The sequence below is a fragment of the Oncorhynchus masou genome, chromosome 14 (genome assembly GCF_036934945.1).
Source record: "Oncorhynchus masou masou isolate Uvic2021 chromosome 14, UVic_Omas_1.1, whole genome shotgun sequence".
Taxonomy (NCBI): domain Eukaryota; kingdom Metazoa; phylum Chordata; class Actinopteri; order Salmoniformes; family Salmonidae; genus Oncorhynchus; species Oncorhynchus masou.
Genome location: NC_088225.1, coordinates 17,185,846 through 17,200,207, shown reverse-complemented (window position 1 = coordinate 17,200,207; position 14,362 = coordinate 17,185,846). Strand labels below are relative to the sequence as shown.

Sequence of the window (14,362 nt, the reverse complement as noted above, 5' to 3'; positions counted from 1 at the left end):
ACTAAATTACTTTCTCTTCATGAGCCATGCTGGACAGAGTCCACTATATTACTCCCTCTTCTTGAGTCATGCTGGACATAGAGACCACTATATTACTCCCTCTTCTTGAGTCATGCTGGACAGAGAGACCACTATATTACTCCCTCTTCATGAGCAATGCTGGACCAGAGAGACCACTATATTACTCCCTCTTCATGAGCCATGCTGTATAGGGAGACCACTATACTGTATCAACATTACCACCCCATACATACCTGATACATTGGGCAACATTCATAGCCATCTGAGGGGACCTTGCAGCAGGTGTTTCCCTCCTTACACACCTCTCCGCCTGGGCAATCATCAGCAGAGACCTGGGCCAGCAGAGACCTGGGCCAGACTGTTGACAATTGATAACAGTTGGACCCCCTGGTTAAAGCCTGTTTTTAGTGTTTCATCTGTCTAGTTACATAACGTACTGCTGATCAATAGATCAGGGGGTAAGTTATGTTGATTTCACTGGGTATTGCTGTTGATTTCACTGGGTATTGCTTATAGAGAGTGTGTCTATTGCCTTCTGTCCCAGGTTGCTGCCATCATGACTCTACCTTTTGACGTGGTGAAGACACGAAGACAGATCCAACTGGGAGAGATGGAGACACTGGGAGGTGTGTAATTACAGGGACTTATGTATCCATATGGCCATTCACGTCTGAAATCGTATTTTATCCTCTCTGATAGAACGTAGGATTTCCCACTAATTCTCTGTCTTTCTCCCCTTCCTCCTAGTCCCTGTGAAGAATCCCACATCCACATGGCATATCATGAGGGGAATTTGGGCTGAATCGGGATACAGGGGGCTCTTTGCAGGTAAGTCCAAAGGATATATAAAAGGTATATATTTGCAATGCCTGAAGTGCTGGTATAGTAAGCAGTCTGAATGGAGGACTAAATCAGGTAAATTGTTTCTCTTTATCCCCCTCAGGTTTCCAACCCAGGGTGATCAAAGTTGCCCCCGCCTGTGCTGTCATGATCAGCAACTATGAGTTTGGGAAGATCTTCTTCCAGAAGATAAACCTTGACCGGGAGCAACAGGCCTGCTGAGGGGCTGTTTGTGTGGAGAAGCAGGGTTGGCTACCTTCTTCTGGGGCAGAATGGGAAGAGACTATTAGCAGCTGCCAATGCAGGCTCACATGCATGCTGTGCAAGACTGCTCCTGGTTAAGACATTGCACCTAGAAACCTGAGCTTCAAATCACCCTGGAGGAGTCTGTCTCTCAATTCAGACAAAGGCAAAGACATGAGGAATGGGCTTTTTTTGCTTTTTTTGTGTGTTTTCTAGCCCTTTCTATTGGCCCACAGGGAGGCTACTCCTACAACTGTGAACACTGTCATACGTGTATCCATGAATGTGTCCATTAGTTAAATTCAGAACTGTGGGGGAACGGCCCTCTGATCTAAGGCGTATTCAGACTTTAGCATGCTTTCCTTGCACGCTAAAAGTGTTCATCTTTGCTAGTACAGCCCCCTGCTGTTCATACCTTGGAGAACACTTCTAACAACAACCCTAAAAAAACTGCATGCAAAGTAATCCATTCAATCAAGACCTTCCCTTCAACTACGAGCCCAGACCAAATGCATGGCTGAGCTGAGATGAGTGGATATTCTTAATGTAGCATTCTCTCATATTGATTTGCCATCTGACCAATGGTAGCTTACTATTCAATGTCCATTTTTGTGATGGGAATAAATACCATGTAGGTGGGTTACCATGGCTCATTCCCCTAGCATGAGAACTGGGTTTTAGGAGTTAATTTGGTACATGTTATTCAATCAAATGAAATACTTCAGACAAAACAGCTGGCAAATTGCTATCTAAAAGGGGTTGACATACTTTTTATTTATATTTTTACATGATTGAATGTGTGCAGGTTTTCTGTTGATCCATTTCAGACCTGGGCTGAGTCAATATAGTTTTTTGAAGAACGTTCATTAGATTTTTTTTCAGCATTTCAGAAAGATCTGGAGTTCTACTAACTAGGCTACTGGACTGAACTGAGTTGTTGCCTTGATCTTCAATTTGTGTGTTTATTATTTCTTGTGTACCTTACATGGATGTATAGAATGTTTTATATGCTCTGACTGGTTTTACTGTTGTTGTTTTTTATTCAGTCAGAGGGATATAGATCATATAACAGAATGCCTAATTGGATTCAAATAATTTTTATTTATTTCACCTTTATTTATCCAGGTAGGCTAGTTGAGAACAAGTTGAGATGGAAAGTTGTAAAATAAAAAAGGTGTTGCACCAATCACAAGAGCTTTTGCCTTATCTATTAGCTGATGCATGTCTGTTACAGTGGAATTCTAGATTTTGAAGCAAGCGTTTGTTCAACAGGAAGGCGGAGCCATGATGCTGGTTGGCGACGTTAATCACGTGATGGGTCACGTCCTTGTATAAATACCAAACATCCCCCTTACATAGGCCTCTTTTTCAATCGGCTCTGAGACAAAATGGTGAGTTCGTCTTTCTTATTTGAGATTTGCGGCTTCAATTCGTTTTGCATCTTCCGCATATCTTATGTCCCCCCTTTAAGTCAATAGTTAAGATGTCTATCTTTAATTAATACAGTTGTATGATGTTAGACCTTACCATAACAACATGGTCTTAGATTATTACAGAATGAATGTATGAAGTAATCGTTGGCATACTGGTAGTTTAAAATGGCTGATACACTTAGGCCTAGCATGCTTCGTTACTCAAATACATTTTGTGACGTTCGTTCACAATCAAACTAGTTTAAATCTGACAACGTGCTAGTTAAATTTCTATCGTTTTCTAACGGGCTTTACTTTATGAGGCCTGACCCATTAGCCCGCCCAACAGTAGCTAGTCAAGGTCCTCCGACCCTCTAACGACTACCGTTACACATGTTTATTCCAAGACTGTTCACATCCTTCAGTTGTGATTTATTTAATTGGGATTTATTTAGTAGGTTACATTAAATATGGGTGACGAGTCCCTCGACGGGCGGACAGAATGGTTGGCCTCGTGCTGTTCCTGTTCAATGTCGAGTTCTGACATACTGACTGAAGTGTGTTCATATAGTTTTGTATGCCTCATGGACAATGTGCTGAATTGCGTTGTCTTCACAGTCCCACCGTAAATTTTCGGCTCCCCGCCACGGATCCTTGGGTTTCCTGCCCCGTAAGAGGAGCAGACGTCACCGTGGTAAGGTGAAGAGTTTCCCCAAGGATGACCCCAGCAAGCCAGTCCACTTGACTGCCTTCCTTGGCTACAAGGCTGGCATGACTCACATCGTGCGTGAAGTCGACAGACCTGGCTCAAGTGAGTATTTGGCTTCATTCTGTTTTGTTTAATTGACTGGGTGAATATTGCTGTGGGATTTATGAATACATAACCAAGCCATATTAGTTTCGGTCTTGCGTTAGTTTTTGTGTTTTCTGCCGTGATGATCCCCTCGACGGGCGGACATATTGGGTCTAACCCTTGATGAATGTCGAGCACTGAGCGCAGTCGTTGAGCATTGACATTATGCAATTTAAGTCTACTGTGGAATTCCTGTATTGCTAACCTTTATACCTGACTATTTTCCTACAGAGGTGAACAAGAAGGAAGTGGTTGAGGCTGTGACCATTGTGGAGACTCCTCCCATGGTTGTGGTGGGTGTTGTGGGTTATGTCGAGACCCCCCGTGGCCTGCGTTCCTTCAAGACCATCTTCGCTGAGCACATCAGTGACGAGTGCAAGCGTCGCTTCTACAGGAACTGGTGAGTAATTATACTCGTGAAAGAGAATAGATATTTCAACAAACATTTTGACTATTGGTCTGTGTATAATTACGTTTAAACATGAGCTTTGAAGCATGTTGCTCGACATATAAAACATGTGGTGTTTAAGTGAGTGAGTCTAAACATCCGGTGCCCCCCTGGTGGCAGCTCCGCTCGGGTGCCTCGTGGCCTGATGAGCTCCGGGCTCCTCTGGCCGGTGGAAAGCGCTTCTTAGAAACCGCGCCATGAGCCGAAAACCCTTCTGAAGCTGTAACTGCCCCTTCGCCCCTGTGAAGGCTGGGCGAGCAGCTGAGTGCAGTGTTCTTCCGCTGGCCCCCTGGGGTTATGAAGGGCCTGTGCCAACCCGTGTGCCTCTTCTCCCCTACCCTCTGGTCGTGCTGCATGCTCTTAGGTACAAGTCCAAGAAGAAGGCCTTCACAAAGTACTGCAAGAAGTGGCAGGATGACGAGGGCAAGAAGCAGCTGGAGAAGGACTTTGCCTCCATGAAGAAGTACTGCCAGGTCGTCCGCATCATCGCCCACACGCAGGTGAGTAGGATAGAATACGCTCCCTGCAGTGCCACATAGTTTTAATGAGTCAGATCTCCCTTTGTCTGTGACGAGACCACGGAACACTGCGTCAGGCATGACGTCCGACACTCATGAGGATACATTCCATGCTGCCTTCCTTCTGAGACAATGTCCCCTGGATCACATTAAACCCAAATTTGGGTGTAATACATGTCGTTTGTACTAGCTATACTTGTCCCAGGACTAGCAGGCTCACCTGCCTCTCTCCTCCCCCTCCAGATGAGGCTGCTGCCCCTGAGGCAGAAGAAGTCCCATCTGATGGAGGTGCAGCTCAATGGAGGCTCCATCTCTGACAAGGTGGACTGGGCCCGTGAGAAGCTGGAGCAGTCTATTCCCATCACCAATGTCTTCACCCAGGATGAGATGATCGACGTCATCGGTGTCACAAAGGGTCACGGATACAAAGGTATGTGTCTTAAGAAGGGCTTTGTGTGTGAGACACGGAACACTGCATCAGGCATGGCGTCTGACACACATGAGGATACGGTCCATGCTGCCTTCTGAGACCATAACCTGACTAATGACATTAGTTAACCAAGCCTCAGTTATTCATGCTAAGTCCTCGGGTACTAAACATTGAAATTTCCCCTTTAGGTGTTACCAGCCGTTGGCACACAAAGAAGCTCCCCCGTAAGACCCATCGTGGTCTGCGTAAGGTGGCCTGTATCGGTGCCTGGCATCCCTCCCGTGTGGCCTTCTCCGTGGCCCGTGCTGGTCAGAAGGGCTACCACCACCGCACAGAGATCAACAAGAAGATCTACAAGATCGGCCAGGGCTACCACACCAAGGACGGCAAGCTGGTGAAGAACAACGCCGCCACAGAGTACGATCTGTCCAACAAGAGCATCACCCCTTTGGGTGGCTTCGTCCACTACGGAGAGGTGACCAATGACTTTGTCATGCTGAAGGGCTGCACAATTGGAGTCAAGAAGAGGGTGCTAACCCTGCGTAAGGTGAGGAAAGCGACATCCATCTTATGCATGCTTATTCCAATGTTTTGGCATTTAGGTACTTATAGGTTGGCTGAACTTAATAAATGCATATTAAATACAGGTCGTTCCCTCCCTGGGTCGATGAAACTAATGGCAGTGTGCTGGCCCTGTTGCATGTAGACTTCTGACGTGTATTGACTTTAGGGCATTTGTTTCATACCAGATGGACAATGCGCTAAATGTTGTCCTGTCCTGTGGCCCGTTAAAGGAATTCATCACTAATCTGTATTTTTAAAAATGTGCTGCTTTTTTTCAGTCTCTGTTGGTGCAGTCCAGCCGTCGTGCCACGGAGAAGATCGACCTGAAGTTCATCGACACCACCTCCAAGTTTGGCCACGGCCGCTTCCAGACGGTGGAGGAAAAGAAGGCGTTCATGGTGCGTTCTGTTTCCATGGCATTTACCCATCTCTTCCCCTGTCTTCACACTGTTTCACAAGTCCCCTGGATCAATGTAGTGGACCCACCCTAGTTACATACAACCGGCATTGCAGCTCCGTCCCCTATGCCCATAGTGCACTTATCGTAACCTGGTTCACTCTTTGTATGAATTTGGGTTCCATTCAGGTGCTAGATCAAACTTCAGTGAGGCAGGGGAGCAACATCCTTTTTTTGCTGTTCCCTGTTCACTCTCTGGGAACATAACCCCTAGAGCCACAGATGGCTTAGAGGCTGCTTATTAAACTCTGTATATGCATTGTCACTGACCACTTGTCCTTTTTGTCTACAGGGACCACTCAAGAAGGACCGCGTTGCCAAGGAAGAGACTGCCTAAATGTCGTGTCCTCTAGCTCTGTCTGGTGCTATGAGTCCTCATGCTGCACTGCGGAGTTGTTTAATAATAAAACCAGTGAAAAGCCCTTTCTCGTTTCTTACGATATGCATAATCTCACACTTTAATCTGAGGCTGAGGCCTACGTGGGCCCAGCAAACTGAGTTCTTGTATTTGGGTTGATGCATGAATTGGTTCAACAAAAAACGAATTGCTTATTTGCTAAATGAGTCTTGATGTGTAGGACAGCTGACAGCCCTGCAGCCTTTGGAAAAATTTGACTTGTTTATTTTGTCACAAAGTTGTGTAGCTACTGTTTGTACCACCTATTGTTTGACACTGGTGTACAAAGACTCAAACTGGACAGATGCACAGAACTGACCTACCCCTTAAGACTTGCTTTCGATGAGTGCTAACTCACATTTCTGTGAATTTAGTCACGTTGCTGTACAGTTAAATAATGCAGTTTAAAATTGAGCCAATTGTTCACTATTTTTATACGGTCCATTTTGGCTGTGCATACTGCCTGTTGACAATCAGCCCTCAAACTTGTCACGGTCAACATGACTCATGAAATAAGCTGACTTAAAAGCACTGCTTGAGTGTAGTTGCCTGAAGGCTGCATTTGGGCAGTGCTGGTGGCCCTGTACCGCTGCCTGTCAGCATATTGGGAGGCTGCAGGTGACAGCTCGGTGAATACTGAAACCAGCAGTTGTGGTTAATTAGTACAGTTAAAGGCTAATAGTTGGGTTGTGAACCTCATGACTGCCTGCATTGTTACACTGCGAGATGTACGCATTATATAAATGCTCTGCTAAAATAATTTTTGTGCATATTGGGAATTTGGTCAGGGTAACATCCTGGCACTTATTCCATCAACACTGAAAGTGACTGGACTATTGTGATATGGCCCGCTGCTGTCTGGATTTTCAAGGGAAAGAACACTGCAGTCCAGAGCGCACTAATCAGGATGTTATGTCTAGATAAATTCCTTGTCATATTTCGACCATTGCTTTACATGACAAAGTATACAGCCATATGTCTTTCTAAATGCAAGTAATTTTCCATTCAGCCAACTGGCTATACAAAGTGTACAGAACATTAAGAACACTGAGTTGCACACCCTTTTGCCCTCAATAGCCTCAATTTGTTGGGTCGGGAATGTTTCCGCTTGTGGCAACTTTGGCACAATGTCACTGGTGGAACGGGCGTTGTGGAGGATGAGGGCTGCAGTAGATTATTTATTTCACCTTTATTTAACCAGGTAGGCTAGTTGAACAAGTTCTCATTTGCAACTGTGACCTGGCAAGATAAAGCATAGCAGTGTAAACAGACAACAGTTACACATGGAGTAAACAATTAACAAGTCAATAACACAGAAAAAAAGAGTATATACATTGTGTGCAAAAGGCAGGAGGTAGGCAAATAATTACAATTTTGCAGATTAACACGAGTGATAAATGATCAGATGGTCATGTACAGGTAGAGATAAGGTGTGCAAAAGAGCAGGAAAGTAAATAAAAACAGTATGGGGATGAGGTAGGTAAAATTGTGTGGGCTATTTACCAATAGACTATGTACAGCTGCAGCGATCGGTTAGCTGCTCAGATAGCAGATGATTGAAGTTGGTGAGGGAGAAAAGTTTCCAACTTCAGCGATTTTTGCAATTCGTTCCAGTGACAGGCAGCAGAGAACTGGAACAAAAGGCGGCCAAATGAGGTGTTGGCTTTAGGGATGATCAGTGAGCTACACCTGCTGGAGCGCGTGCTACGGGTGGGTGTTGCCATCGTGACCAATGAACTGAGATAAGGCGGAGCTTTACCTAGCATGGACTTGTAGATGCCCTGGAGACAGTGGGTCTGGCGACTAGAGCATACAGGTCACAGTGATGGGTGGTATAAGGTGCTTTAGTGACAAAACGGATGGCACTGTGATAAACTGCATCCAGTTTGCTGAGTAGAGTGTTGGAAGCAATTTTGTAGATGACATCGCCGAAGTCGAGGATCGGTAGGATAGTCAGTTTTACTAGGGTAAGTTTGGCGGCGTGAGTGAAGGAGGCTTTGTTGCGGAATAGAAAGCTGACTAGATTTGTTTTTCGATTGGAGATGTTTGATATGAGTCTGGAAGGAGAGTTTACAGTCTAGCCAGACACCTAGGTACTTGTAGATGTCCACATATTCAAGGTCGGAACCATCCAGGGTGGTGATGCTAGTCAGGCGTGCGGGTGCAGGCAGCGAACGGTTGAAAAGCATGCATTTGGTTTTACTAGCGTTTAAGAGCAGTTGGAGGCCAAGGAAGGAGTGTTGTATGGCATTAAAGCTTGTTTGGAGGTTAGAGTTGAGTTTATTTTTATTTTTACAGGGACTGCACATTAATCAACGTTTCGTTAAAAGTGCCGGTTTTAGCCAGCCGGCTAATTTTCAACCGCAGTCCCTGGGCAGGTTATTAAAAACAATTACAATATAGACAATAGCAACATAGAACAAGCAAGACATAGCAACATAGGACAAGCAAGACGTAGCATACAGACAGAGCAACATAGAGCAAAAAGCAGCAAGACAAAATTCATAAAAGCAACAAAGTGTTTCCACACCTCACAAGCTACAGACAACAGACAACATGGAAAGCGGCAACACACAGCTAGGGACCATGTTCACAAATCTGATTGACCTTTAGCCATGTCTTCAAGCATTTTGTGAAAGTGTGATATGTGGTGCAGTTATGTGTGTCTGATGGCAGTGTATTCCAGACATGGGAAGCTCTCACAGAGAATGCAGATTTACTAAAGGTGCTTTTCCTTAGGGGAACTATACAGTCACCGCTCATGGGCAGACCTTGTGGATCTGCTGCCATATGTCTGGGTTTTCTGTTTAACAAAAATATTGAGTGGAGGGGGAGCCAGGCCATTAAGGATCTTGAATACAAGACTTTCCCAACTCAAGAGCTCATGCTTTCTAAGGATGTGACAATGATGATGGCTATTGGGCTTCCTATCAAGCACTTTGAGAGCCTGTTTGTAGATAGACTGAATAGGTTTTAATGTTGTACAGCAAGCTTGGGCCCAACTAGTCAAGCAGTATGTTAAGTGGGGGAGTATCAGAGTTGAAGTACAGTTTTGCTACCTCTGTAGTCAAACAATTTCGTTTAAATCGGAAATTAGCTAGGTTGAATTTAGTTATTTGAATTACCTTTTTCACATGCTTTTTAAAAGAGAGGTTGGAATCAAGTATGATGCCAAGGTACTTAAAATCGGATACCATCTGGAGCTTCTCCCCTGACACATAGACATCTGGCTCAGTAGCATCTGTTGCCCTATTTGTGAAGAACATGCAAACAGTTTTTTCACATTGAGATGCAAACACGAGTCACTGAGCCACTTTGTAACCTGGACCATTACAGTAGTGAGTTCTTGTGCAGCTTGTTGTTTGCTCTTTGCATGCACATATATCACTGTATCATCTGCATACATTTGAACTTCAGACCCAGTACAGACAGAAGGCAGATCATTAATGTACAGGCTGAACAGGAGGGGCCCCAGTATTGACCCTTGGGGCACGCCCACATCATAGCTACGATAGGGCGACAGCTCATTGCTCACTCTGACACACTGAGTTCTGCCTTCAAGGTATGATTTCATCCATCTCAAGGCATCAGACGTAGGTTTACCAGATAGCACAGTGTCCAAGGACGGGCCGGAAGTATATAGAATGGTGTCGTCTGCATAGAGGTGGATCAGGGAATCGCCCGCAGCAAGAGCAACATCATTGATATATACAGAGAAAAGAGTCGGCCCGAGAATTGAACCATGTGGCACCCCCATAGAGACTGCCAGAGGACCGGACAGCATGCCCTCCGATTTGACACACTGAACTCTGTCTGCAAAGTAGTTGGTGAACCAGGCAAGGCAGTCATCAGAAAAACCGAGGCTACTGAGTCTGCCGATAAGAATATGGTGATTGACAGAGTCGAAAGCCTTGGCAAGGTCGATGAAGACGGCTGCACAGTACTGTCTTTTATCGATGGCGGTTATGATATCGTTTAGTACCTTGAGCGTGGCTGAGGTGCACCCGTGACCGGCTCGGAAACCAGATTGCACAGCGGAGAAGGTACGGTGGGATTCGAGATGGTCAGTGACCTGTTTGTTGACTTGGCTTTCAAAGACCTTAGATAGGCAGGGCAGGATGGATATAGGTCTGTAACAGTTTGGGTCCAGGGTGCCTCCCCCTTTGAAGAAGGGGATGACTGCGGCAGCTTTCCAATCCTTGGGGATCTCAGACGATATGAAAGAGAGGTTGAACAGGCTGGTAATAGGGGTTGCGACAATGGCGGCGGATAGTTTGAGAAATAGAGGGTCCAGATTGTCAAGCCCAGCTGATTTGTACGGGTCCAGGTTTTGCAGCGCTTTCAGAACATCTGCTATCTGGATTTGGGTAAAGGAGAACCTGGAGAGGCTTGGGCGAGTAGCTGCTGGGGGGGGCGGAGCTGTTGGCCGAGGTTGGAGTAGCCAGGCGGAAGGCATGGCCAGCCGTTGAGAAATGCTTGTTGAAGTTTTCGATAATCATGGATTTATCGGTGGTGACCGTGTTACCTAGCCTCAGTGCAGTGGGCAGCTGGGAGGAGGTGCTCTTGTTCTCCATGGACTTCACAGTGTCCCAGAACTTTTTGGAGTTGGAGCTACAGGATGCAAATTTCTGCCTGAAGAAGCTGGCCTTAGCTTTCCTGACTGACTGCGTGTATTGGTTCCTAACTTCCCTGAACAGTTGCATATCGCGGGGACTATTCGATGCTATTGCAGTCCGCCACAGGATGTTTTTGTGCTGTTCGAGGGCAGTCAGGTCTGGAGTGAACCAAGGGCTATATCTGTTTTTAGTTCTGCATTTTTGAACGGAGCATGCTTATCTAAAATGGTGAAGAAGTTACTTTTAAAGAATGACCAGGCATCCTCAACTGACGGGATGAGGTCAGTGTCCTTCCAGGATACCCGGGCCAGGTCGATTAGAAAGGCCTGCTCACAGAAGTGTTTTAGGGAGCGTTTGACAGTGATGAGGGGTGGTTGTTTGACTGCGGCTCCGTAGCGGATACAGGCAATGAGGCAGTGATCGCTGAGATCCTTGTTGAAGACAGCGGAGGTGTATTTGGAGGGCCAGTTGGTCAAGATGACGTCTATGAGGGTGCCCTTGTTTACAGATTTAGGGTTGTACCTGGTGGGTTCCTTGATGATTTGTTTGAGATTGAGGGCATCTAGCTTAGATTGTAGGACTGCCGGGGTGTTAAGCATATCCCAGTTTAGGTCACCTAACAGAACAAACTCTGAAGCTAGATGGGGGGCGAACAATTCACAAATGGTGTCCAGGGCACAGCAGGGAGCTGAGGGGGGTCGGTAGCAGGCGGCAACAGTGAGAGACTTATTTCTGGAGAGAGTAATTTTCAAAATTAGTAGTTTGAACTGTTTGGGTATGAAAGTATGACATTACTTTGCAGGCTATCTCTGCAGTAGACTGCAACTCCTCCCCCTTTGGCAGTTCTATCTTGACGGAAAATGTTATAGTTGTGTATGGAAATCTCCAAATTTTTGGTGGCCTTCCTGAGCCAGGATTCAGACACGGCAAAGACATCAGGGTTATCAGAGTGTGCTAAAGCAGTGAGTAAAACAAACTTGGGGAGGAGGATTCTGATGTTGACATGCATGAAACCAAGGCTTTTCCGATCACAGAAGTCAACAAATGAGGGTGCCTGGGGACATGCAGGGCCTGGGTTTACCTCCACATCACCCGCGGAACAGAGGAGTAGTAGTTTGAGGGTGCGGCTAAAGGCTATCAAAACTGGTCGCCTAGAGCGTTGGGGACAGAGAATAAAAGGAGCAGATTTCTGGGCATGGTAGAATATATTCAGGGCATAATGCGCAGACAGGGGTATGGTGGGGTGCGGGTACAGCGGAGGTAAGCCCAGGCACTGGGTGATGATGAGAGATGAGAGAGGTTGTATCTCTGTATCTCTGGATAGGGGGGAGTGAGGCCTAAGACTGTTATCAATAAGCATCAATCAGTGGGTCTTGCGACAGGTATACAGAGATGACCCGTTTACAGAGTAGAGTGTCCTATAAGGAGCATTGGTGGCAATTCTGATGGCCGAATGGTAAACATCTGGCCGCCCGAGAGCACCCTTACCTGCCAATCTATAAATTACATCTCTGAAGCTGGGGTAGGATGGTCATCCGAGTCAGGGTTAGTTTGGCAGCTGAGGTGAAAGAGGAGTGATTTACGATAGAGGAAACCAAGTCTAGATTTAACCTACATACACCTGCAGCTTTGTTATGTGCTGAGAGGACAGTGCACCGTCCTTGGGGTACTTCCTTGGTGACAGGCAGTGGCTGAGACAGCAGAGATTATGACTTTATTCACTGCACTCTTTGAGAGAGGTAGTTAGCAAACCAGGCCAAAGACCCCTCAGAGACACATATAGTCCTTAGCCGGCCCACAAGAATGGAATGGTCTACCGTATCAAAAGCTTTGGCCAAGTCAATAAAAATAGCAGCACAATGTTGCTTAGAATCAAGGGCAATGGTGACACACCTATAACCTGAGCGGAAGCCAGATTGCATACTTGAGAGAATACTATAAACATCAAGAAAGCCAGTCAGTTGATTATTGACAGGTTTATCCAACAGTTGGCTGGAAGTCCATTGGGTGGTGGACCATTCTTGATACACACAGGAAACTGTTGAACATGTAAAAACCCAGCAGCATTGCAGTTCTTTACACAAATTGGTGCGCCTGGCACATACTACCATACCCTGTTCAAAGGCACTTAAATATTTTGTTGTGCCCGTTTACTATCTGAATGGCACACATACACAATTCTTGTCTCAAGGCTTAAAAATCGTTCTTTAATGATTTCACAAGTTCCATCAATAAGGGAACATAGCTTTCACCTGGTCAGTCTGTCATGGTAAGAGCAGGTGTTCCTAATGTTTTGTACACTCTGTGTATGTCCATATGTTCTACCCATATTTGGCTTCAGTCAGGGCTCACCTAGCTCTGTACAGCAATTAAGCCTTCCACTCAAAAGTGCTTTCACCTCCACTTCAGCAGGTAATGAGGAGGACCCTGAGGGCCTCGCACTCCATTTAGACGTCCCTCACGTCTCCCGCTACACATCTCTGCATAATACAGTATTCTGCACCCTTTGCAAAAAAAAGGATTTTCTGAAGGATTTTCAAGGTCCTTATTTCCTATTAACTTAAATATGTCCTCCAGTGATTTTTTAACTTTTCCTGTTAAGGTGATATCCCAAGTATAAAGACAGTAAAGTACACACAGTAAAGGGTAAACAAATATGTTTTGATTAAAATAGTGTTTTTTAGACACAACTGCAAACTACCAGGAGGAGGGCATTCAATGAGGTGGTTTGATGGGAAGTCCATTGGCTCAAGGAACAATAGAAGAGCAATAGAGAACACCCCCACTTGTGCTATGTCAGACATACCTGGACCACCTATTGATATGTGCCTTTTGTTAAATGAATCATGTGTTCAATGAGGTGAGAATGAGACTGGAGTGCTACTTTAAGTCTTTGGAGCATTGTTCACACAATAGCACATTTCAGTTTTTCAAAACTTTCCCCAACGGAAGCATTTCTCGTCGTTGAGGTCCAAGGAGGGGAAACAAAGAATGTGATATGAACATGATGCATCCACTGAAAGAAGTGATACAGTGTCTGGAGGGAGAGTCATGGAGATGGCCTGTGTTGTGTAATAATAACCTCCAGAGGCACTGACCCTCACTGCAGATCAAGCACAGATACGTCCTGTCCCAACACCTACAGCACTCTTATACATAATATCACTTCTTTCTCCAAATCTGCCAGTAACACTGTAAAACACAGAACTAATTACTCCCTGCCTTTCTAATGGAGGTGAGGTCAACTGTTTAGGTAATGGCCTCTGTGGTGTGTGAAATTATTCACCCCCCTTAGCAGTTTTCCTATTTTGTTGCCTTAAAACATGGAATTAACATTGATTTTTTTGTGGGTTTTTATCATTTCATTTATACAACATGCCTACCACGTTGAAGATGCAAAGTATTTTTTATTGTGAAACAAACAAGAAATAAGACAAAAAAAACAGAAATCTTGAGCAGATATAACTATTCACCCCGCCAAAGGCAATACTTTGTAGAGCCACCTTTTGCAGCGATTACAGCTGCAAGTCTCTTGGGGTATGCCTCTATCAGCTTGGCACATC

The 14,362-nt window shown here is 45.4% G+C and overlaps 2 protein-coding genes and 3 non-coding genes across 5 annotated transcripts; all 5 read left to right on the top strand.

Moving 5' to 3' along the window:
* Window positions 1-509: 509 nt before the first annotated feature.
* On the top strand, window positions 510-1,277 carry LOC135553742 (probable mitochondrial glutathione transporter SLC25A39). The gene is made up of 3 exons (XM_064985691.1): window positions 510-647; window positions 769-849; window positions 965-1,277. Exons 1-3 carry the CDS (start codon window positions 578-580, stop codon window positions 1,081-1,083), a joined length of 270 nt encoding a protein of 89 aa, XP_064841763.1. The 5' UTR covers window positions 510-577; the 3' UTR covers window positions 1,084-1,277.
* A 1,115-nt stretch (window positions 1,278-2,392) lies between these two features.
* On the top strand, window positions 2,393-6,208 carry LOC135554402 (large ribosomal subunit protein uL3-like). Its single transcript, XM_064986696.1, has 8 exons — window positions 2,393-2,495; window positions 3,135-3,327; window positions 3,601-3,769; window positions 4,182-4,317; window positions 4,579-4,765; window positions 4,954-5,312; window positions 5,608-5,727; window positions 6,079-6,208. Exons 1-8 carry the CDS (start codon window positions 2,493-2,495, stop codon window positions 6,121-6,123), a joined length of 1,212 nt encoding a protein of 403 aa, XP_064842768.1. The 5' UTR covers window positions 2,393-2,492; the 3' UTR covers window positions 6,124-6,208.
* On the top strand, window positions 4,377-4,470 carry LOC135554907 (small nucleolar RNA U83B). The gene has a single exon (XR_010457776.1). It is a non-coding gene; the product is annotated as a small nucleolar RNA U83B (small nucleolar RNA).
* LOC135554908 (small nucleolar RNA U83B) lies at window positions 4,788-4,870 on the top strand. The gene has a single exon (XR_010457777.1). It is a non-coding gene; the product is annotated as a small nucleolar RNA U83B (small nucleolar RNA).
* On the top strand, window positions 5,863-5,993 carry LOC135554902 (small nucleolar RNA SNORA54). Its single transcript, XR_010457771.1, has one exon. It is a non-coding gene; the product is annotated as a small nucleolar RNA SNORA54 (small nucleolar RNA).
* Window positions 6,209-14,362: the final 8,154 nt, after the last annotated feature.

Coding starts and splice junctions, on each gene's coding strand:
- LOC135554402 (XM_064986696.1), top strand. Junction 3,770..4,181: donor CGTCGCTTCTACAGGAACTG/GTGAGTAATTAT, acceptor GCATGCTCTTAG/GTACAAGTCCAAGAAGAAGG. Junction 4,318..4,578: donor GCATCATCGCCCACACGCAG/GTGAGTAGGATA, acceptor CTCCCCCTCCAG/ATGAGGCTGCTGCCCCTGAG.
- LOC135553742 (XM_064985691.1), top strand. CDS start 578: ATGACTCTACCTTTTGACGTGGTGAAGACACGAAGACAGATCCAACTG. Junction 648..768: donor AGAGATGGAGACACTGGGAG/GTGTGTAATTAC, acceptor CCTTCCTCCTAG/TCCCTGTGAAGAATCCCACA. Junction 850..964: donor ATACAGGGGGCTCTTTGCAG/GTAAGTCCAAAG, acceptor TATCCCCCTCAG/GTTTCCAACCCAGGGTGATC.